The sequence below is a fragment of the Penicillium subrubescens genome (genome assembly GCF_028828155.1).
Source record: "Penicillium subrubescens strain IBT 31985 chromosome Unknown utg000003l_segment0_segment0, whole genome shotgun sequence".
NCBI lineage: Eukaryota > Fungi > Ascomycota > Eurotiomycetes > Eurotiales > Aspergillaceae > Penicillium > Penicillium subrubescens.
This window is the reverse complement of record NW_026643153.1, coordinates 1,499,378-1,522,221: the sequence shown is the minus strand read 5'-3', so window position 1 is coordinate 1,522,221 and position 22,844 is coordinate 1,499,378. Positions and strand designations below refer to the sequence as shown.

Here is a 22,844-nt window from a genome sequence, read left to right as displayed (position 1 = left end):
ACCCACTATTCCTTGTCTATCCACTTTACCCTTCCACCTTTTGGGTCCTGTGGGAGGGCTTTTTTTGAGCCTTTGTTTGCCCCTCCCCGGGAAGTCTATTATTGTCTTGTGTTTTTGGTGGCCGTGCCTTCTGAGTCGGACCGGCTTGTTTGCTTGTTGTTTTGCTTGCTTTCCGCTCCTTTTTCTTGCGCCTGGAGCCTTGACTGCTGCTGCGTTGATAGATCTCAGTCCCGAGAGAGAGCGCTCCACTCTGCACTACTCCTTCTGCAAACTTGCTAAATTGCAGAATGTTTTCCTTATTGTCTACTGTGTGTGCCATGCACAACTTTCCTTGTCTCTTTTTTGTGTGAAGTCGTCGACCTGGACTCGTCGATTGTATAGGGACGATCCATCCCACCTGCTGTATTTAAAAAAATGGGATTCTGTTAATTGTTCTACTTTTTCCTTCGAGTAGTATTACCAGCGCTTGCTGCACTTTGTAATTTGCACTAGGAGCCCGTCGTAGGTACGAAACCCAAAAACTGCCAATTGGAACTATTTACAAAGCTATGCAACAAAATGGCATGATCATGCCAGCTTTCCTGGAACAACAGGGTGTCCCGCACTCAAGCCACCGCAGACAGCCCAAGCCTGGCCATTGACATAGCTGCTCTCATCACTTCCCAAGAACAATGCCACGCGGGCAACCTCGTCAGCAACGGCACCACGCTGCAACGGATTCAACTGGCCAATCTTGCGCTCGGTGCCACGCTTACGGGCATGGTCAAAGACTGCCTGCGTCATGCCTGTCTCGATGAGACCGGGGCAGATGGCGTTAATGCGGATACCCGTGCCGGCAAGCTGGTAAGAAACAGTCTGGGCAATTGAGACGACGGCGGCCTTGGAGGCAGAGTAGTCGGTTGAACCGGCGTTGGAGCGGAGACCTGCAACCGAGGCAGTGCAGATGATGGAGCCGCTGGGATAGGGCTTGGTCTCTGAGGTCACTTTCATGGCTGGGGCGGCATGCTTTGCTGCTAGGAAGACACTATATGATAGAAAGATTTAGCATTGGCTCAACCCCTAATTTGCTATCAAGAGAGCTTACCCGAGGGCATTTGTCCGCATCGTGTTCATGAAACCATCACCATCAATCTCAGTAAAGATCTTGGGTTGCCCGACAATGCCTGCATTGGCAAAGAAGATATCTAGCCGGCCATACTTGGCAATCGCATCATCAATGACCGCGACAACGGCCTTTTCCTCGCCGGCGTCGAATTGCCGCACATGGACATCGACGCCAGGGTAGAGAGACTCTATTTCCCGCTTGTGTGTGGCGAGGTGAGAGTCATTATAATCGCAGATATAGACGGCTTTGGCGCCATTGTTTGCGAATTGGTGGGCACTCGCACGGCCAATGCCGTTAGGGGAGTTTGCTCCTGAGGTTTGTTAGTGTACAGGATGGTGGGATATTTGGGCCGAGGAAGTTTACCGGTTACAATTACGACCTTGCCCTTTGTCCGACTATGGATAAATTAGCAGCTGATATAAGCCTTGTTTGTTTCAATTGGAGAATTGGGGCGGATGGAAGTGACAATCATATTTAACTTACGGCCCTGCTGAGTCTGAAGCAATATGGCGGATCTTAGGAATACCCTCAAAGCTGCCCTCGTCGGGGATACCCTCGACCAGCTGCTTGCTGAGGGCCTGGAGACGTTGCCGAGCTGCTGCTGAGGAGGACATGATGGTCGTGAAAATGGATAAAAAGAAAGACGACCAAGTTTGGGTTACTTCTGGCTGGAATGTTAAAACCACTTGGGGGAGATGCCGCTAAATAATGAGGAGCTGGACCGACTCCCGAGCTGAGCTGAACCGCATCGACTCTGTTCCCCACTTGGTTATGCGGAGAGCCGAGGCCCAGGTCACGTGGACTCGTTACTCCTGGAGAACCTTGTAATACACGTGACCTTTGGCTAGCACCTCACGTGATATACATCACGTCATGTGCCGGTGCTTGTTTCGGGCAGAAGAGCCTCGCATCTGGTCGATAGAGTTGTGCATAGAATACCCCTTTGCGAGAGTCTCATTTGGGTTTCTACCCTTATGCCTCCTAGGCCGACTTGCGTGTTGTCTGTTCATTGACACCGTGGTCGATCTCCCTACATTCCACAGGTCCACTCAGGATCGCCTAGGATCGCCTACGGCGCGCGCAATAAGACCAAAAAAGGCGGCGCGGAAAAGCAAAGTGAACAACAGCCGGTCCTGAGACGGAACTCCTTCTGTGTGTTCTTTTCTCGCTTTTTCATCTTCGACCAATGAAACTACGCAAGCATTCATGAAGTCCGCAATCTCTTATTTCGACGTCTTTGCCATCCACCAGTCGTTGAGTCATGGCAGAGCCCGATATTCACCCCCAACGGCGGTCCTCCTCTCAAGCGTCATCTGCTTCAAGTAGGAGTCAAAGGGCTAGAACGCTCAGACACCAGTCGCAAAAGCGCCATTCGACTTCGCCTAATGAAACTACCGACCTCACATCGTTTCCTTCGCTTTCGCCGCCTGATCGATCTCCCACCTTGACTCGAGGGGTGACGAATACACTGTTCGCAGGTAGTGAGGGAGGAGAGGGCGCGAATGAGACTGGACGTGGGCGCAAGGCTACTCTTGCAAGTTTGACGACGGGATTGTCCCATAAGTCAGGTAGGGGCGCCCTCTTCGCCGATTCGGTCCCCCCGCGCGATATTCCAGGAGCTTTGCACTTGGCGGATGATGGGCATATTGAGCGTTTGATCGCCACCACCGGGGCTGTTCAGATTGTGCGCCAATTCGCCCGTGATCTGGCCCAGCGGGATGCGGAAATTTCATCCCTTCGACAACGCGCTGATGCTAGGGAGCGGGAATTAAAGAGGATGTTGCGTGAAGTGTCCGTCTCGAATCAGGATATTGAACGCCGCCTTTACCAGCTTGAGAATCCTACGGATGACCGCAATTCTGATGGAGAGAGCAGCACTAGCGGTGATCATGCCGGGTTGAATGGGCTGATGTCTCAGGCCATGACAGACACTGTCGGATCCCAACCGGATGGGGAGTCTCAGGGCACTTCATCCGATCTACAGGCCACCATTCGGGCTGCTCAGCGGTCAGAAAATGAGAATCGGAGTGGTGGCGGCACACCAAGATCCGACGCTGGCGTCAATCGGAGACGACAAGGTTCGCTTCGTGGCTGGCAGGAATACTTCTTTGGCTCCACCAATGCTAGTCGAAAGACAAGTCGCGCTAGCAGTATTATGAGTGATATGCACGAAGTTGAAGAAGAAGACACCGCAGAGCGTGTTCGCGTCCCCAGCAACCCATCAGTGAGGCGCAAAGCCCTTGACGACCAGCTTTTCCATCCTCCTGGTGTGGCGGTAAGCGAGATCTTGAACAGGAGAATCGCCAGTGGATCTCCCACTGGTGACGATGCAAGTATTCATTCACGAAAATCTTCGCGCTCGCTCGGTTCATGGACGGTGAAGTTGTTCGCCGGCAATGCGCAATCAAAGGATGCTAGTGATTCTGAGACCAGCCGCAACAGAACCGCATTGGACAATCAAGACAAAGACAAGTCAGCTGGGGCTACTCTATCCGGAGCTGCTTCCTCCAAAAGTGGATTGTCTGCGGTCGCTGCACTGAAAAGAATCAACAGCAATTCCAACGTTACTACTGCGGCGGGACGCACCACTAGTAGCAGTGGTACGGTCAAGATAAACCCCCAGCGAAGGAACCCTGCTGGAATCATTCCACAAGGCGCAGCCGTTGAAAGTACCGACCGAAGCTCGACCAACTTGGGACCCGTTGAAATGGATGCTATCTTACCCTTGGAGTCTCGACCTCCAACTCTAACTCCCATTTACAACAACTCCCAGCCAGGCGAATTTCTGACAGATCGTTTTGGCTTCATCTACGACCAGCGGCGGAAAAAGCGTCAAAGAGAAGCTAACGCAGGCAAGGGTCATAAGTCACGCTTAAGCATCGCCGAGACTCTTGGCAATCACCGCGCAGACTCTGATGTTGAGGATAACGCTCAAACAAGCCCTATCACTCAGCAACCGGCTGACACTCCGAGCTCTCTTCCCGGCTCTCCTGACGATGATCCGGAAAATGGAGCTGTTGGAATGCGTCGCTGGCAGGATTATCTAAGAAAGCCATCTCGCCCGACAGAGCTTCTGTCTCATACACCCTCTGCTGGTCCCATCGTTTCCTTGATGACCGCGGGAGAAAGCCGTCCGCACAGCTCGTCAGTTTCTGTGGATAAAGATGGCGCTGTATCGGTTGGTGCAAGCGCACAGCCCTCTGCATCTACTTCAACTATCACCGCCGATCGTCCCGAATTCGCTGGGACCACCTCAGAGGACTCGGCCATTGTAACGTCAACCGGAGCTGGCGTTACTGAAACCGAACCGGTGAAGCTACTTCTAGAGCAACTTACCGATCTTCATGATTCTCTCCAGCGAGATCGGACAGTGCGATGGAACGAGTTCCTTCGCAAGGTTCGTGCTGAGCGCAGGAAGGAAGGCGAAGCTGCGGCCGCTGCAGCCGCCGACCGGTCTGTGACTGCTGTGGACACGCCTGAAGCATCTCTCGCAGATGGAGAGGTCATTGGCATCGCTGGACTCGGCAACAAGGGTAAAGTCGGTCGTGCCAAGTGGCGAGAGTTCCGCTTGTTGGTTCTCGGCGGTATTCCCGTTGCCCTGCGCGCTAAGGTTTGGTCCGAGTGCAGCGGTGCATCTGCAATGCGGATTCCTGGTTACTACGAAGATCTTGTGCGAGGAATCGGGGGTACCGAGCCTGACTCTTCGGTCATTGCCCAAATCGACATGGACATTCGCCGCACTCTCACCGACAATGTTTTTTTCCGCAAGGGCCCTGGCGTGGGTAAGCTGAAGGAGGTTCTTCTGGCATATTCACGCCGGAACCCCGAGGTTGGATACTGCCAGGGCATGAACCTGATTGCAGCCTCGCTCCTGCTTATCATGCCGACAGCCGAAGATGCATTCTGGATTTTGACTTCGATGATAGAGATCATCTTGCCCCATCATTATTATGATCATGGGCTTCTCGCGTCCCGCGCAGATCAGGTTGTCCTCCGCCAGTACATTTCAGAACTTCTACCGAAGTTGTCAGCTCACCTGGAAGACCTGGGCATTGAGCTGGAAGCACTTACGTTCCAGTGGTTCCTTTCCGTCTTTACAGATTGTCTCTCTGCGGAAGCATTATATCGTGTATGGGACGTGGTCTTGTGTCTCAACGTTACTAGTACCAGTACGGTCTCTGCTGGCCCTGCACCGACGACCACTTCAGCTGCATCGAGCGTCAAAGATGGCAAGGACAAGGCTACTCCCCCCACAGACGAACTTGCTTCCGGCAGCGGAGGAGGAAGTACGTTCCTCTTCCAGGTCGCCCTGGCGCTCCTCAAACTCAATGAGCCACAGCTGCTCACCACGTGTACTACTCCGGCCGCATTGTACACCTACATCAACCACCAAATGACCAACCATGCAATCAGTATCGACGGTTTGATCCAAGCCAGCGAGGCGCTTCGTAACATGGTCCGTCGTGAAGACGTCGTCGCTCGCAGAGCTATTGCTTTGCAGGAAATGCGTGAGTCTAGCGGTGGCCGGACTTAGGTCCACATCGATCCTTTATTTCTTCAACCATTTCCATATGTGGGAGTACCAAGCGTCATTCCATGTTTTTCCTTTTTTTTTGTTCCCATCTAGAGCCTGTGAGATTATGCTGATACGATTCCGAGCATTGGGTAAGGAGTTTGGCTATTCTTTTTTCCCGATGATATCCCATTATTTCTCATTCCTTGGCGCTGCTCCCTCTTCTTTCTGGCTTCCTCTATGGACCTCTTTCTCACATGATCTCCGCGAATTGATGTGCTCGTTCTTTTCCTTCTTAAATCTCTGCATCCAAGATACCCCCAACTACTTCCACAACTGGGTTCGATTTGTTCGATTTATTGTCATTGTCTAGAGTTGCATTCAAAAATTAGAATTGAGTCACAAAGATAGTCTCATGACGTTCGTTCCTCTATCCAATCCTCGCGTCTAAATTTGATGTCTGCTGTTTAACCGTATCTCTTAAAATCTACTCACTTGTTTTGATTATCCCCCACCGAGAACCGACTCCAACTTCGAATTCGTGATCCATATATCATAAACACTATAGGTGATACCATAATCACCGCCGACAGACCTGCCAGCAACGTGGCCGACCAATTAATATGCAGCGTCTCATACATAGGCCCTTCAATGATTGGGAAGACGGCAGAGACGAGTGAGCGAACCATGACGTGAATTGATATCGCCGAAACGGTATTCAAAAGATAAGTATCGACAATGTAAACAATGCCACTGATGAAGATCACTTGTAGCGCCATGCCGATGAAGAAACAGGCTATTAGCTGCGATGCCCAGTGGACGTCTCCCGACCAACCGAACCAGAGGAGTGCTGGTGGGAGAATCCCTGCCCCCAGTATCATAGGTGGTAATCGATGTTCCGGGGTGATCTGGGTCGAAGATTTCCCTCCTTCCTCTTCTTTTGTCTTTTGAGACGCTAGCCATCGTTTTTTGTACCAGGTCATCGTGAACAAAGAGAATAATCCCAATGCCGACAATACTCCCAATCCGACGGAAATGAACGGCAAGGTCGCGGTAGACTTACTCCAGCCTCGATTCTGAAATGCCTTGGGAAATAGCTGGTACGATAGATATAGCGTGCCATACACGAGGGTCAGGTATATCGTCATGACTATCAGAATGGGTTCTTGGATGAACATTCGCACTGGTTTGGTGCAGTATTTGCGTAGGAGCACCTGCGGCTCTAGAGATGCCATCTCCGCACGAGCGCGGAGGTTCATGTTGCCCGTTTCACGGCGGAGCCTAGCTGCGCGGCGCATGAGGATGCGATTGTGGGATGACTCGCGTAATAATAGTGCGGCGTGGATGCCCACGACGCCGCATAGTATCAGGGTTACCCACGCTGTCCATCTCCAACCATATCGATCAACAATGTACGCACCAGCAATAGGCGCAATAATCGATCCTATGTTCATGATTGAGGCTGAAATGCCTACCGCGACACCGCGGGTAATCGGTCCATAGATATCTGCCAGGATCCCAGAGCCCACAGCAAGACCTCCACTGCCCAACATCCCGGCCAGGAACCGACAAACTAGAATAGTGACAACGCTCTGTGCTAGTGCTAGCGGTATTTGAAAGAGCGCACAGCCTGCTAGTGCAACAGCTAGCACGGGAGCGTTGCCGACTACTTCAGCCATCGGTGCGAAAACCAGTGGGCCCGTTGCAAACCCGGCAATGAATAGGGCTACTCCCAGAGACATGACTTCTTGCGAGACACCATATTCAGCTGCAGTAACGTCGGCTGCGGCACCAAAGACACTAGATGCAAATGCAATAGCGAAGATCACGGTTAACGGTGAAGACGATCGTAACAATTTCGTTTGCAGCGGCCAGTTTTGCGGGTTCTCTGGGTCATCGGCGCCATTCCAAGTCACTATTTCGAAGCCTGATGCAGGTTCATTTGGTGGAGTGCCCAATCCATTGGGTGTCTCCACACCGTCTGGCATTGCAATGAGGTTGATGATGGCTCTGTCGGTCTGTTTGACTCTGAGCACACCATCTGGTACCGATTGCATTGTGGCAGGTGTGAGAAACAGACTGTTTGCTTCCGAGAAGAAGTCTGGCTTTTTCGAAGAGTCTTCTAACAACTTGACGATCGGCAATTGATGCAGGTTGGGTCCACAGTTCTAGATGCGCGGATGATCTCCGATGTTGTGGCAGGCGATGTCATTGGTATGCGAGTGCGTGGATATCTTGGAGAGGATGGTATACTTCGAGTTACCGAGAGTGTTTACGAGGGATTGGATGATCTCTCTATCGCGAGACAGTGAAATGTTTTAACGTATGAATCATGGTTGATGGTATTTTCCGTCCGGCAAATTCATAGTTCGCGGGAGGCCCCGAACGCTCAGGGCTCGGCGAGATGGCCGAGAGTGGATCATCGCCTTATCGCTCTCCTCGAGTCGAGGCCCTTCGCTCTTGGTTTGCGCATTTGAGACTGGAGGAATGATTGTAAGGAAATATGTACATTGGCACTTCAAATATTAGGACCCCCAAGATCAGAGACGTGATTGAGATATGCTGAATATCCTTTCTTTCGAGATGTCTTTCGAGATGTCTCTTGAATCGTCTTTCTCCATGGCCGTATTACCTCTAAGTCTATTTTCCAAATTGTGATCGACAAGATGATTCAAATTTTTGTCGGGAGACTTGACACCATATATAAGAAGGTCAGTGGCCATACGAGAAGTCCAGACTGATTGAACAGGGTTATTTGACACACACGCAAAAAGAGTTAAGTGATTATACGCCACTTGACGAACAGATAATCAGAAAGTGTCTACCCGCGCCGATGGTAAAATAACCATGGGAAAAGAAGGGTGTGATTTCTTGCAGATAGGCTAGCCGCTATGGGCCATGATATAATGGTCTATGCGAGCATGTTTCTACTTATACCATCAATGGCTTATTTGACATGTCCTTTACCCAAAATATTGTTCTGTCGCCCGTGACCAACAGCGGAAGGGCTTTGACTGTGCTGTTATGCATATCAAAACACCCAGTCAGCCGGAATCATCTCCGATAGAACGCTGGGCCAAGACAGCATTCTGCTGGAGTCGGAGCGGGCAGTCGCCAAGCCCCTCAGGACGGCGACGGGCCATGTAGCGACACCCGTAGGGTGTGTAAGCTGGAGATCATCCACGCTGACTACATGGGGATTCTGTGCTGACCCATGATCCCCTGGTCAGCCAGGATGCTTACCATGGTGGACCATTTATAGGGTGAGGGGGACCTCAGAGGATCCCGAGGTGAGATCGTACCATAGCTGGAAATAGTTCAGCTAGGACCATCCTGAATCCAGAAGCGATCGTTGACGTCCAGAATCGAGGTAAGATCAAGCGACTCAATGCTAGGGCGCACACCCATGTCCAGTACATCGCGGGCAACGGCCTTGATCTGACGCATGATCGATTGAGAAATTGCCCAGGTACGCGCCAACGACTTGAACACACCAATGGTGAGACCGATACGATCCCGACTCGGATCAGGCATCTGGCCTGCCTTGACGGAGCAAGCCGCCAATTGGACCATAGAGCTCAGGGTGAGAGCGCAGATGAAGAACGGGGTGTGCCGTTCCACGGGCAGACGAATGGCTGCCAAAGAGGACAACTCACTGGCTGCCTTGACTGCCTTCATGGCATGAGCATGATGGGAGAAGGCGGGAACACTGATCGGACCGTGGTGACCACAAATAACCTCTGAAGCGACCGCGGGGGACGACAGGAGATCCGATCGAGGGAAGTTCAGGTAAATGGAAGCACCATTCACAATCATGGTCGCCTGGAACATGATCTCATCTACTGAACCATCCGGTCGCATCAGCTCGGATTTGGACTCGGGCAAGTGGAGGAACCAGCTCGTGATACGCGCATCAATGGCTTCGACATGGTCCTGCTGGCCTTCCACCATGTCCTGGGTCGCTACTACGCGACCGAGAATTCGCACAGCTTCGATTCGGTACGAATACGAGGAGAAATCGCGCTCATCGTCGGCAAACACACGTCCATCAAACTGTGCGATGGTCGGCGGGGTCGGCGGTGTCAGGCCATCCTGGTAGATGCGCTCCTCGCACGGGAGGGGCACCTCGGGTGGCACCAAATTCGTACGGTAGACCTGCTGTACGCCCAGGGCTGTCAATAAGCCCTCAACGACGAACAGCTCCCACCAGGTACGGCGCAAGCACTCTGCTCGGATTGGGTCGCCGTTACTTGCCGTCTCGGCAAAAGTGGCTTGATTCAAGCCTAGCTCGAATGCCAGGTCGATCGCGACATCTAGACATTCCTTGGCTTCCCCACGCTCATTGCGCGAGTGCAGCACAATCGCCAAGAGCAGCATTGCCTGCACCTTTTCCACGGAGGGCAGTTGGTCCTGTACACCTGCGACGACGGTCGGGCGATAGGTTTCCGGCGAAGCCGCGGGAGTAAAGTGGGCGGCAATGAATTTCATCACCTGTTCCAAGTACGGGGGGCATTGGCTACCACGATAGAGGAAGCGCAGCGGTGGGAGAACCGGATGAGCAGAGTGGAAGTAGGTGTAGTAGATATCGAGAAGGTAGCCGTCGCCGCCGACCGAGGAAGCAGATTCCGGGGTCATCGGTCCTGCGAGGGTTCCTGTCACCGGGCGAGCGGGGGGCGTGGTCGTTGCTGTATTTGTTGTCATGGTCGTCGTCATCGATGGCACGCCATTGAATATCGGACTGGCCGATCCTGACGAAGGCAGCGGCATCGTGGTCGGCGCATAATTGAAATTCCCTTGTAGGGACCAGTCGATGGGAACTTCGACCATGCCGGGTGCGGGATCCGTGACAAGTTGGTCGGGGGAGTATGGTTCGGCGCGACGCTTCTTAGAAGGGCCTTTGTAGCCCCGTCGCGATTTAGTATATTGGCATTCCGAGCCGGTCAGAAGACAGCGACCGCAAATGGGTGTCTTGCCATCGCATTTGAGGTGTTTGTGGCGACAGAGAAGACATGCTAGTAGTGATGGGCCGGCGGGCTTCGCGGACCCGGGAACAAGGATCGGGGCCTGCGGATCGTTCATGATGAAGAGAAGAGGCGCATGGGTGGAGGAAGGATGGGTGGACACAGGGAGAGTCGTAGATTGTCGGAGTACTATATTGAAGAGATCGACAACCAAGAGAACTGGAGATGGTGTAGGTTGGAAGAAGAAGAGAAGGAGGGGGAAAGAAAAGAAGTTGGGGAACGTTTTTTTGGACTCGGGCAACTGGCGAGAAGAAGGAAGAATGGCCGGACCCAAACTACAGTAACTTAGTACAGTAATTATTATTGTTATTTATTATTACAGCAGGGATGTTCCCCGTTTGGTGGCGCTAACAAAAACCGATGACACGTCCTTCTCAACTGTCTTTCAGGCTTCCACTTCTCCATACTTCTGCAGAACTTTGGTACTGGTGTTTCCTCGGTCCTCTCGCTTTTCTTTTACCCCTTGGCCTTATTCAATTCCTTCTCGACTTTCTAGGCCATTTGAATTTCATTCTCCGGGTCCCCGAACTCCACTCAACTCGCCCCTCGCCCCTCGCGCGTCGTCCAGCCAGTCCACCTTAATCGTTCCTCGGCTCTTCAACTGCTCCCAACTCTACCTCCACCTCCTTCCACAATGATCTCCGACGGCGATCTCTACCGCTTGGCCATCTTCTTGGGCTCATGCGCCATGATGATGATTGTTCTCTACCACTTCCTCGATGTCAATGCCCGCGACGATAAGGAGTCTTCCGAAAACACCTCCGCAAAGCCCGCCCGCGCCACAGTCAAGGCCACGTCGCCAACATCTTCAGAGAGCACAACCACCTCAGCGCCAACCACGGGGAATGCACTATGAGTATCAATGGATTGGGCAGGATTCCAGATCCTAGGGTTAATTTTGGGCAATGCGGATAGCAAAGAGGCAGGATGAATGGAAACCATACACCTGATCGAATACAACGCATGTATAATAATACAAGCAGCACGCCGGTTGATGATTTTCTGGCAAAATACCAATTGGCCTTCTCTTGTCTCTCTGGACTCTTCTTCTACATTCTTCTAAGCAGTGCTACTAACTCGGATGTTGGATCTCATTAATTATTTGATTCATTTGTTCATGCATGGATCAGCCGACTAAGCAAGTATCGCTGTGGCTTCCTCTTTGTGAGGGTACTGCTATGTAGAGATTCGCTGGATCGTTTCCCAAAACGCCATTTCTTCCTGTCGACAACACTGGCTGTATCAAACCAGAAAGATATCGTCCATCAGCCTCATTCCATTGAGGCCCCTCTAATCACCACCCTCACTTCAGACATGGTGTAAGCCGTTTCGGTGTGGCTACTGGCCATCAATCGGAGTGGGGTGGAAAGTGGTCGATCGCTGGTGTCCGTGTCGGGTCCAGCATCTTCCTTCCACCGACGTCCACCCTCCTCCATCAGCTCGGCCTTCTGCTTGCTCGTCTGCGTGCCATGGATGCGGCTGAAGATCTTGACGGAATCGCGATCCGCTGGGAGAGTCATCGTGTCCTGGCGTCCTTGGCCGGACAGCTCAGGTTGTTCATAGCTATCTGCCGCTAGAATCCAATCCCATCAGACATGTGTTCAATTTCCAAATTGACAAAAGTAAATCATCTCAGGTCAAAGGAGTAGATGCAAGTAGGTCAAAATCCTCACCGGTTGCCGAGGCCGAAGGGCCATCCCCGAATTGCCAGGCCAGGGGGATCATGTGCTTTTCTCGGACGTGCTCCCACATATCAGCAGCAGCGCGAAGGTTCTTATCGGAGCAGACATCCCAGGCACAGACGATGTGGTGGGGAATGTGGACCGCCAGAATGTGAGTATGGATAGCTTCCAGGTTATGGAGCTCTGCCTGGCACCCGGTCCACTTGCACTTGAAGATTGGATACTGAGTGGTAGGCCGATTGTCAATGGCCACCTCAACCTGGATGTCTTTCTGAGGTGGGCGACCGGGCTTTTTCTTCGGGGGCGCCATCGTTTGTGGAGAAATAGGAATGACGACCTGGGGCTCTGGTAGCCCTTTGGGTAGAGGTGATTGTCGGGGAGCCTTGCCCCGAGGAGACTGTGATGAACCTTGAGGTGTCTTGGACAGAGGACGAGAAGCAGCAGATGAGGATGAGGACGGTGGCACCGGTGTTGACTTCACTGATTTTTTAGGTGAAGACTTAGGTGCCGGAGCTGGAACTGTGGCTGAGACGGGAGTTGAGACTGGAGGGTGAGACTCAATTGAGGATGATGGAACTGAAGGATACACCCTCGGAGGAGATGAGGCTGGAGGAAGAGAGGGAAGAGGGTATGGAACAGGTTGTGCAGTGGGGCGAAGAGGAGAGTCATAAGAGGGAGGTTTGGAAGGCAAAGCTCCGAACGCCTTCAAGTCCACTGCCGAAGGCGGTGTAGGTGCCGGCTTTGGGGTAGATTTAGGCGGAGAGCTAGTTGTCGATGTAGATGTGGTCGTGGATGCCAGTGCAGGGGAAGAGGCAGGATAGCTCGGGCCAATGTTGGTCTTTGTCACACCTGTGCTAGTCACACCTACACCGGACTTGCCTGAACTGAAAGAGCCTGAGGGGATAGTGCGTAGGCCAGTACCAGTGAAGTCTGAATTGTTTAGGTTTGAACCAGTTAGGCTTGAATTGGCTGTGCCTGTAATGGTGGTGATGCCCGTGTTGGTTTTGTAGGCTGGACGACTTTCTGCGGGACGCGCAAGCGGGGCTGTGGGGACATCACGTGCATACCCGTGGGGCATACTCTGACCAGGGCTCGTAGGCCCCGAAAAGCTGGGCGGAAGGTTGGGCGGAAAGCTGGGCGGGCAAGAAACTGTCTCAAGCCTCGATACCGAACTTGCAGGCATCTGATTAACCCTGGATGCTGCTTGTTCAACTGATGGCGGATAGTTGACCCAAGGATCCACAATGTCCCACCGAAAACTGGCCAAATCTGAAGAATAGTCTACTGCCTGGAAATTCTGGCGCAGACTATGCAGATGATGGTTGAGGCTCTTCTCAGTCGGGTGCTTATCTGCAACAATCAAGATATCCCGAGCAATAGTGGCTGGGTCATATTCCAGTTTGATCAGTACGTCCGAGGAGTTCATCCGTTCGATAATGTCAGATCGGTATGTGATATGCCTCCGACTTGGGGATTGTCGGAGGTATTGACCCAAGTTCAAAGTCCCTGATGACGGTGTCACAGGCTGTCTGGAGCTATCATCCAGCTTCCGCATCTTAGCAGGTGGTGGTTGCGTAGAAGCTGGACGGGGCTGCACAGGACCTGACGTGTAAATTATAGCCGGTTGAGGTTGATAAGCCTGGGTAGGTTGCAGGGTTGGAGAGATCGCCCCGGCGCCCGTGGCGGATTGGCTTGGACCAGGCTCATATCTGTTTGCCAAGGGCGGCGTAGAACCCGATGCTGGATAAGCAGAATTCGCGGGAGGTCTCCAAGATGGCGGAGGAGCCGGTGCCCGAGCAGAGGCAGAGGCAGGATCCCGAAGAACAGGAAAGCCAGAAAGCACTGGCTGGTACTGACTGGGTATCCCGTTCGGAGAAGGATTGGTTTGTGAAAACACCTTCCATCTGTCGCCAGCTCTTCCAGGTCCTGCTGATTGATTGTCCGGACCCACAACATCAGGATATATGGGGGGCCTGCCTTTCTTTCGCCGAGGTCCAGATATAGATTTGACTTGGGAAGACAATGGTGAATTACGCCCACTTGTAGATGTGGAAGGTGCTGCAATCGGTTTAGAGGAGATGCTGCGGCCTGTCTGAGCAGATGGTTGAGAAGAAGCAGGTGCATTTTGTGCCTGAGAAGCGGCATACGCCTGGAGTATCTGTGGTGTCGCATAGGTCCTGAGCGCCTGCGGTACCGCATAGGATACGGGTGGCACAGCGGGGCTTTTGATGTTAGCAAATGTTGCAAAACTTCCAATAGGAGGCCTATTAGTAGTAGCCCGATCGGAAGCAGCAGCCGCAGCCGTGGAGTTGGTCATCGGAGGCGAGCCTGATGTACGAAGTTGTGCAGGCCCAGTCATGGGCTCAGATGCAGATGATGAGGGAGGAACGGATACTGAAGCTGGGCGGGCGGCGCTAGTTCTCTGTTTAGGCGAAGGGTGTGAATGTGAGACTGATGGTGGCTTTGTTGGCGCCGAAGCGTTAGCCGTAGATGCAGCCACATTTAAAGTGTTGGCTCGCGGCCCAAGAGTACTGCGAGATGACGACGTATATGGATCCTTCTGGGGTGACTTGGTGCTGAAAAGAGCTGCATCCTCGAGGAAGGAGCCTCGTCTTGAGGCTTCCGGCTGGTTTGATGATGCCTGAGACTGGCTACATGCTCGAGGGGGCGTTTGAGGCCGTGTTTCGGACACTTTTTGTTGTGTAGTCTGCGGTGTACTGTTCCTCTGTGTATTTGGATCATGTGGAGGGGCCTCAGTAGGCGGCGCCGCCAACAACGGACTCTGTTGGCCTGAAGAATGACTATCTGGCGCTGTATAAGTCTTGTGCAGAGGCTCCCCAGTAGACAAGCGGGAGTGGACCTCGACTGGGCTCTGCGATGTTGTAGGGGACGGTTGAGCCAGGGTTGGCCCCGAAGCCGATCTTTGAGTGGGCACTGGAGACCGCACTGGCGCCAAAGGAGTGTAAGACCGATTGATGGTGTTAGACTGATAATATGACCCAGGCGGGTTGATATCAGACGGCCTCACGTATTGATGCTGGTTTGAAGCTTCTCGATATTGGTACTGCTGGTGCGGGCGATCCTGCTGGGGTCGGGAATCGGCCTGATCCTGTGCTTGATAGTGCTGTTGGGCCTCTCGATAGTATTGCTGTAGCTGGTCACGATGGTCCTGGGGTGGCTGGTGCAGAGACCGTTGCTGCGCGTATTGTTGCGCTTGTTGCGCTTGCTCATGCAATCTTTTCTGCGCTTGGCACTGTGCAAACTTCTGAGCTTGTTGCTGAGCCTGAAGCTCCGCCTGTCGTTGAGCTTGCTGCGGCGCTTGTTCTCGGGATTCTTTCTGCGCCTGTTCCCGGGCCTGAATCTCCGCCCGCCGCTGAGCATCTCGCTGTGCCTGTTCTCGAGCCCGGATTTCCGCTTGCTCTTGAGCTTTTTGCTCCGCTTGCTCCCGGGCTTGGTGCTGAGCCAGAAGCTGAGCGTGAGCTTGTCTATAAGGCTGTGGCTGAGGTAGATGCAAAGCTTGTTGCCGAGCTTGTTGCTGATACTGTTGTTGCACTTGTGTTTGGGGCTGTTGCTGAGGTTGCTCGTGCTGGGAGTGTCTATGTAATTGAGAACGGAACAAGGTCTGATCCATTCCCTGGGAGTATGCCGCAGAGTTCTGTTCTGGTTGACTCATCTGCGCAGCACGCGCTTGAGGTGATCGGGATTCCTGGAATCGAACGTAGGCTGCGTGGGCAGCCTGGGCCATCTGCGCCGCATCGGCGAACGCGGGATGCGGGTTCTGGTGATGGGTCTGATCAGGGCCGCCATTATTGCGATTTCCTTGATGCTGGTCCTCCTCTCTCCATCCAGGGAAGAAGCTCTGCAGCCAGTCATCATCATTCTCCCCCTGGGACATATCAAAATTGTGCGGTGTCGCTAAGGGATCATTGCTGAAGGCCAGATGGAAGTCAGTGACGCTGGGGGCAGAGGGGAAACGTAAGATGCGACTGTACTCGTGATTATGAATCGGAGAATCGCCGAGGTCGAGTCGACCAAAAAAACTGGATGCGCCTGGCTCAGCGAGTGTTCCAGCAGCCAATGCAAATCAGCACAAGACAGCGTCGCGCCAGGACAACATCAGAACAATCGACCAAAACCCGCGTAGCCACGTCCAAGAACAGTGGAGCATTTACTCTTGCACCAATCAAACCTTTAGGGTCACGCGGCTCCAATCCCATCTGGTCATGTGATGTTTAAATGATCCGTAATTTTCTCCCACAGCCAAACAACACCGTCCCTCCTTCTTTCCTTCCAACTCCTTATCCTCTTCCAAGGTCAATTCATGATATGATGCTGTCATGATGTACAATCTCGATCGCTTTCGATCCTTCCAGCCCGACTCCCTTTTCATCACTAATCTACCTAGCATTCCCCCTGGAACGTTGTGAACTATGCTCGTTGCAATCGCACTGACGGATACACGACGCCCAGCCCGACTTTGGCTACCACACTCCAACAAGCACAATACGCCATGGAGGAAATTAATGCTATTTCCGTTTACTTGCACCTCCTCTTCATCTTTGAAGACCCCGTTCGAAACAATTGCAGCCCTGAGTTCAATCTCAAAGTTCATCCTTTGTGCTTCGGTGTCAAAGGTCTTGATTGTTCTTGGATTCCCCGCTAGTACAATCGCCTAATTATCTCCTCGTCAATCCCGTTTCGACGGACCTAAATGGTTGAAGAGGTAAACGAGTGGCGTATAAAAGATACAGATTCAGATCAACTGGTCAACGATCAGCTGGGTTTGTCTCGCTTGCAGACTCGCTCCGATGCCTTCGGGCTGGGACGATGTGAGTTTGATAGTGAGGTACATCTCTTTAGACTAGATAGAAACTTATTTTCAATTACCATTTATTTGGTTCGTTCAACTTGCTGTCACCTATTTATCTCAAGTAATCTGCATCTCCCTTTCACTTGACACGGCCTGCCAAGATAAGGATCCAGCCCTGGAGTTACAGAAGTCTATGTCCTTCCTATAGATATGCCGACCTTATATTAGGTAGTGCCTCCTGGCCACTCCCCAGCTTCACTCTATGTAGTATTTAGGCTGTTCGAGCTTTATTTATCCTTCTGAGCGAATAAGTGCTACCTTGCAGTTATACAAACCACAAAAAAGGCATAAGGTCTCAGATGAGGACTCGTACAGCTACGCAAATTACCCAATCTTCAAAATATTACTCGGGAATCTGAATACCAAGAAAATACTATATATTTCCGAACGAAGATCAAGACAGAAGAACGGATACTGAATATCGAACTTAATGTACACATAGAATCATGCTGAAAAATGCCTAAACCTCAAAACGAAAAGTGAGCGGACAGCATCAACCGTGTATCGTAACTCATCAGAGCTAGGGAATCAATCGAGAAAAAGTAGACACAAGAACAGAAAAGAAGAGAAGGGGAAAAAGGACGAAGCTGGTGCTACGCTCGCTGGAATCGAAATCGAATCATGGAGATTTCTCCTAGGAGCTGTGGCCAACGCACTTCCCCCACGCAGGCAGTCCACAGCCCATACCCACGAAAAGGTATAGGAGGAAAACCACCACGAAACCCAACAGAACCATCAACTTAACATTCTTCCACCACATCCGCCGCCGCAAACCACGGCTGCGAATGCGGAAATCATGCGCACTCCCCCAAGTCGATCCGTCTTGTCAACCAACAAATCAATCCGCTCCCCACGCTCGAGCACCCGCTCAATATTCTCTGTCATAATATCACGAACGCTATCAATCTCCCGACGAGCCGAAGCAAGCGAGTCTGCCGGCGGAGAGGTATTGTATGTATGTAGGAGGGAGCGGAGCTCGGAATTGAATGCTGCGCAGCCGTATGCCGGGAGCGCAGAGTAATCTGTGCTGGAGGGTGGGTAAGTCGTCAGGAACTTGCGCTTCATTTCGAGGAGATACGCGAAGGGAATGCGGCGGCCCTGCTCGGCGGAGGCCACGACGATGAAGCTCAGCGGTGCGTAGGAGTCCGGCTCTGTACGGCCGCTTTGGTCATCGACTGCGCCGCCGGCGGGCGAGTCGGCGATGTAATGGACGAACAGGCGTTCATGGGTGTATGTCAATTTCTGGGACTTGTCGTGGGTGATCTTGGGGAGGATGATCGAAGCCAGGGAGGAAGCGGCTGTGGAAGAGGACCCTGGGGAGGAGTGTTCGGCTAGGATGGTAGAGCGATGGGCGATGCATGAGCTGGTTTTGGTTGGAGTATAGTCAGAGTGCTTGTTCGGGGGATGATCTCTTGCCGATGGAGGTGCACTCACTAGAGCAGGAAGCTCGGGGATTTTGAGGAGGAAGACATGATGGCCTTCTCTGGTAGTTAAAATAGTGAAGATGTGTCGAACTCGAGTGAATCCGATGTGGAAGTCACTGTTGTGTCGGGAGGATGGAGGCGTCGAGCAGTTACGTAGGTTGGCCGGGGCCCCGTGAACATGCTTAGTCATGATATCAGGATGCGGGTGCCCAACCAATCAGAGCCTGTTTGAGAAGTATATAAGACCGAATACATAGTGTCTGCTTGGAGACGCTGCTCTATAGCTCATTTCTCCTCTTAGTTGCTATCTCAGACTATTTAAATTGATCTAGATATGTGTTTCAATCTTGTTCTGCTAGAAAATATTGAGGTGAATTTACTGAGAGGCCTTTGAGAAAAGAGAAAAGTCTTTGTGATGAAGTGCTGCATATTGGTACCTGACTTAAAGGGAAAGATACCGATGAAAAGATCATAGAAGATACATCAATGGACAGAGCTTTTCATGCACATTCCATGCTCGATTTCGTTAGATCCAGGCTAATAATATCTCGTTAGACATGAAAGAAAACAGACAGCTAAGCATGGAAACAATAGAAACCCAGAAGATTGACATCAGTATGGTTCAATCAGCTCAAAGTTGTCATCATGGCTATCGTAGTCGTCATGGTCATCATGGTCGTCATCATCATCATCAATATCGGGATGCTCCATATCGATATCGATGTCGTTGTCATCATCAATGTCCGAGAGTCGTGTCGAGCCCATGATCACAGTGCCACTACCGTTACTCAGAACATCAAAATCATCATCGTCACCAGAAAAGAACGCAGACGCAGGTACAGAAGCCGCATGTCCCCCTGCCTGACTCCGCTCGTTGTGGCTTTCCTGAGATGGCCCTCCGAAGGAATCCACGGACAAGAGATCCGAAGCGTGAGAAAACGTAGCATGGTGAGATGCTCCGTGAACGGTGGACTGAGAGTCATCCGGGCCGATATCACTCATAGAACTGTCCGTATTGGTTGAAGCCACACTCCCCGTGTGCACAGCAGGACCCGGCGCCGAAAAGCCCCCTGTCTCCATGACGGGGATGTTCTGATCTGTGAAGACGCCCCCCGATCCGTCGTCATTACCACCTGCCCAGAGGGGCAAAAATCGAAACTGCTCATCTGTTAACGAGAACAGGGTGTCGGTAGCTTCGAGTGCCGCGGTTCCGGAGCCGTGAGGGAATAGCAAAGTCAGCGAGAGCTGATTTATCCACTTGGTGACACCGGAGAAGAAACGGCCAAGGTCGAAGGATCTCTCCTCCACGTCAGATGGGGTGCTAGTACTACTCGAAGACGAACCTGATATCGCTGGGGCCGTGGTCGCAGTCGTTGTCATAGGAGGGAAAATTGGGCTCACGCTATCCGAGGAGCGTCCTTCAATCTCATCAGAAGAATAAAGATGAGGGCGGTGGACCAAACTTCTTGGCTTGTCAATTGCAGTTGAACTCCCCTCTCCTTGAGCTGGCTGCAAAGATTGTGGGTCTCGTAAGTTGAGAGTCAAAGGCTTGTTGTGTCCACCGTCGATCGGCGCGGGGGGCTCAGCAGCTTGAAATGGGCTACGCATGTAGACAGACAGGCCAGAGAAGTGAGTGCCGTTTGCACCCAGTGCTTTGCGCCTGCTAGGGCAGAACGCATTTTTGGAAACCTGATATCTGACGCTCATGTTGAATTCTCGCACTTTCTGTTCGACGTTTTGTCTGATAACAGAACGTATCGAAGCATTTTCATGACCTTGGAAAGCAGTCATTCCATTGCCAATCTCAGCCACCGACTTATGGTCCCAGTCGATCAAGGGAAGAATAGTCGAGTCAAGGTCCAGGCGAAAGAGATCATGCCAGAAATGCCTGCCAATGACACGCTGTACAAGTTGTGGTCGATTGAACTTGTTCACGTCACCGAGAGCTTGGTCGGAAGGGGTGATATTGCATGATCGACGAGGGTCTCGCGTGTTCCATAGAACGCGGTAGATCCGGGAGCGGATGAAATCTTTCAGTTCAGTCACCAGCTGGTTCACTAGCTCTTCATCTTCCGGAAAGTCTCGCAGGTGCTGCTTGATTTTTTCGAATTCATCGACCTCTGCCATCCATGGCATGTTGGCTCCAGCCAAATCCAAGAAATCGCCGATGATTTTGTCGGCGAAACTCTTGCTGGCATATTCAATGCGCTGCACCTCGGTATCATCCAGGAAGTCGGCAATGCGGCTGCGGTCAAGAATAGGTGCCCATGACTTAGGCGGCCTTAGACTTGCCTCACGCATGATGTAGAGAAGCGCCTCGTCCCCGACCAATCCAACAAACGAATCTGCACAGAGAGGGCCCGATTTGATCCCACAGGACACGCGGTATGCTATCTCTGGATGGACCTCGAGGAATCGGATGTTCGAAGCGTGATAGAACCAGGACATGACATGGTCGCTCACTGTGGGGACATCTGCAACATCGAGAAGTTTGGCGACTGCAAAGAAGGTCCACAGCTTGCATGGTGTATCCAGCGCTACATTCAAGCCTTCTAGGACATGCAGAATCTGTTCAATGCCCTCACGATGGCGCTTGGCGGAGTACGTCATAGGCAAAGCAGCCCGAGCGGGTTGTCGAGACCGGAACAGGTAGTCCTCTTCATCCAGCTGCAAGCCATCATCCTCTCCACCGAAGACGTTTGAATAGAGAGCGTCGTCTTCATTGGCAGCCAAAGTCGTGTTATTAGGACCCACAGCGCGCTTCGGGGTGCCTGATCGCACCTCCATTTCATCTTCTCCCCCGACACAAGAAGGCGGCAGGCTCCATTCCTTCAGGCGTGAAGCCCATGTAAGGATCCCCTCCGGACAGGATACCTCAGTCAGAACAAGGATGGCATCCTCATCTATGGTGGGAGGAGTTAGATCGATGACATACTTGACGCCCGATGGAAGATTGTCGGCAAATCCTCGGCGCTTTCGGACGCGAGTTTGGTATCGGGGGCTGAAAAGCCGCTGGAAGTGTGTTGACTTTGTGGCTAAGAGTTTCTCGCTGTGAACCCGGTGGGGAATGCTCGGAGTGAGGATATTGTTCTTGGAGCGGTCCTCTGGAGCGGGATCGATGAACACCAGAGTATCCGCATCGTTCAGCAATAGTAGTGGTAGCATGGTTTTCGTAGGAGTAGTAGGAGTATCAGTGTTTTCGAAGGTGTAAGAAGACCGGCGTGGACGAGAGTCGGTGTTTGTAGGTGAACCAGCTGAGGGGCGCTCGGGGGTGATTCCATGCCAGGGTGAGACGGGAGACGGAGGAGGGAGAGTTGGATCCTCATTTGAAGCCATGGTGTTTGGTGGAAGGAGATATTGTGAATCAGAGTCTCAAAGCTGTCGGTCGATGACTAGACACACCACTTGCAATCGAAAGCAAGGAAGGAAGCGAAAGCTGATGAGACAGCGAACCATGCGGGAAGGAAGCAATAAACGAAGACGAAAGAAGACGGCCCAGCACATAGATCTCCAGTGGCTATCAAAGAGAAAAGGGAGTGGATAGTGAAGCCAAGTGCGCGAGAAAGAAGAAATGACGAAAGGGGGGAATGAGGGGTGTGAGGCTGAGCGGCAATGAGGCTCAACACTAGACTACTGCACAACTGCTGCCTATGGTTGGGCACTAGCCACGTAAGTGTGACTTCTAGGAACAAGGGTCATTGCAGGGTTTCTTTAGTTTGGGAATTTCCCAGGCTTTGGAAGTGTTGATTAGGCGAGCCATTCCTTCAATCTTTGTTGAAGCCAGTGCTATTCAGCAGGATTATTAGGATGTGCAAGACATAATCGATAAGAAGCGCACCGGCAAACAGAAAAGAACAAAGGATACTTAAGAATTACATGGATGAAAAGTCAAAGTGGCCGTGCACTAGAGCTTTCTGCATGTACCCGAGAGGCACTACATCCCGTTCTTTATGTTTTGCTGAGTCGATGGAGTAAATGCACTGTGCTACAGTAGACAGTCTCATGCCCCACTACAGTAGTGGGGCACAAGGATACCAGCCTCATTGATCATAAACCGCCTTAAAATCTAACATGGCTAAGCAACGCTAATCATGGGTGGAGGATAAAACATGGTCAATGCAGTGGTGTCGTCTACATGAACAAGTCTGAAATCTCAATGGTATCTGGAGGAAACACAAAACAATGCAAAGCGCCATGCAAAACAAGAGCAAAGTTCAAAAAGCCGCCCC

The 22,844-nt window shown here is 52.0% G+C and overlaps 8 protein-coding genes across 8 annotated transcripts; 2 read left to right on the top strand and 6 right to left on the bottom strand.

Annotated features, from left to right (window-relative positions):
• Positions 1 to 567: 567 nt before the first annotated feature.
• N7473_004568 (SDR family NAD(P)-dependent oxidoreductase) lies at positions 568 to 1,719 on the bottom strand (the record flags this gene model as incomplete). Its single annotated transcript, XM_057150508.1, has 4 exons — positions 568 to 1,024; positions 1,085 to 1,415; positions 1,469 to 1,500; positions 1,589 to 1,719. The coding sequence occupies 4 exons, from the start codon at positions 1,717 to 1,719 to the stop codon at positions 568 to 570; spliced, it is 951 nt and encodes a 316-aa protein (XP_057010618.1).
• Positions 1,720 to 2,366: 647 nt separating this feature from the next.
• N7473_004567 (TBC domain-containing protein) lies at positions 2,367 to 5,639 on the top strand (the record flags this gene model as incomplete). The annotated part of the gene is made up of 1 exon (XM_057150507.1): positions 2,367 to 5,639. The coding sequence occupies one exon, from the start codon at positions 2,367 to 2,369 to the stop codon at positions 5,637 to 5,639; it is 3,273 nt and encodes a 1,090-aa protein (XP_057010617.1).
• Positions 5,640 to 6,109: 470 nt separating this feature from the next.
• On the bottom strand, positions 6,110 to 7,675 carry N7473_004566 (uncharacterized protein; the record flags this gene model as incomplete). The annotated part of the gene is made up of 1 exon (XM_057150506.1): positions 6,110 to 7,675. The coding sequence occupies one exon, from the start codon at positions 7,673 to 7,675 to the stop codon at positions 6,110 to 6,112; it is 1,566 nt and encodes a 521-aa protein (XP_057010616.1).
• A 1,261-nt stretch (positions 7,676 to 8,936) lies between these two features.
• On the bottom strand, positions 8,937 to 10,697 carry N7473_004565 (Zn(II)2Cys6 transcription factor; the record flags this gene model as incomplete). Its single annotated transcript, XM_057150505.1, has 1 exon — positions 8,937 to 10,697. One exon carries the CDS (start codon positions 10,695 to 10,697, stop codon positions 8,937 to 8,939), a length of 1,761 nt encoding a protein of 586 aa, XP_057010615.1.
• Positions 10,698 to 11,273: 576 nt separating this feature from the next.
• N7473_004564 (dolichyl-diphosphooligosaccharide--protein glycosyltransferase subunit 4) lies at positions 11,274 to 11,495 on the top strand (the record flags this gene model as incomplete). Its single annotated transcript, XM_057150504.1, has 1 exon — positions 11,274 to 11,495. The coding sequence occupies one exon, from the start codon at positions 11,274 to 11,276 to the stop codon at positions 11,493 to 11,495; it is 222 nt and encodes a 73-aa protein (XP_057010614.1).
• A 415-nt stretch (positions 11,496 to 11,910) lies between these two features.
• N7473_004563 (putative C2H2 finger domain protein) lies at positions 11,911 to 16,216 on the bottom strand (the record flags this gene model as incomplete). The annotated part of the gene is made up of 2 exons (XM_057150503.1): positions 11,911 to 12,212; positions 12,313 to 16,216. The coding sequence occupies 2 exons, from the start codon at positions 16,214 to 16,216 to the stop codon at positions 11,911 to 11,913; spliced, it is 4,206 nt and encodes a 1,401-aa protein (XP_057010613.1).
• A 1,710-nt stretch (positions 16,217 to 17,926) lies between these two features.
• N7473_004562 (synaptobrevin family protein) lies at positions 17,927 to 18,663 on the bottom strand (the record flags this gene model as incomplete). Its single annotated transcript, XM_057150502.1, has 2 exons — positions 17,927 to 18,554; positions 18,626 to 18,663. 2 exons carry the CDS (start codon positions 18,661 to 18,663, stop codon positions 17,927 to 17,929), a joined length of 666 nt encoding a protein of 221 aa, XP_057010612.1.
• A 564-nt stretch (positions 18,664 to 19,227) lies between these two features.
• On the bottom strand, positions 19,228 to 21,951 carry N7473_004561 (uncharacterized protein; the record flags this gene model as incomplete). The annotated part of the gene is made up of 1 exon (XM_057150501.1): positions 19,228 to 21,951. One exon carries the CDS (start codon positions 21,949 to 21,951, stop codon positions 19,228 to 19,230), a length of 2,724 nt encoding a protein of 907 aa, XP_057010611.1.
• Between the last annotated feature and the right edge of the window lie 893 nt (positions 21,952 to 22,844).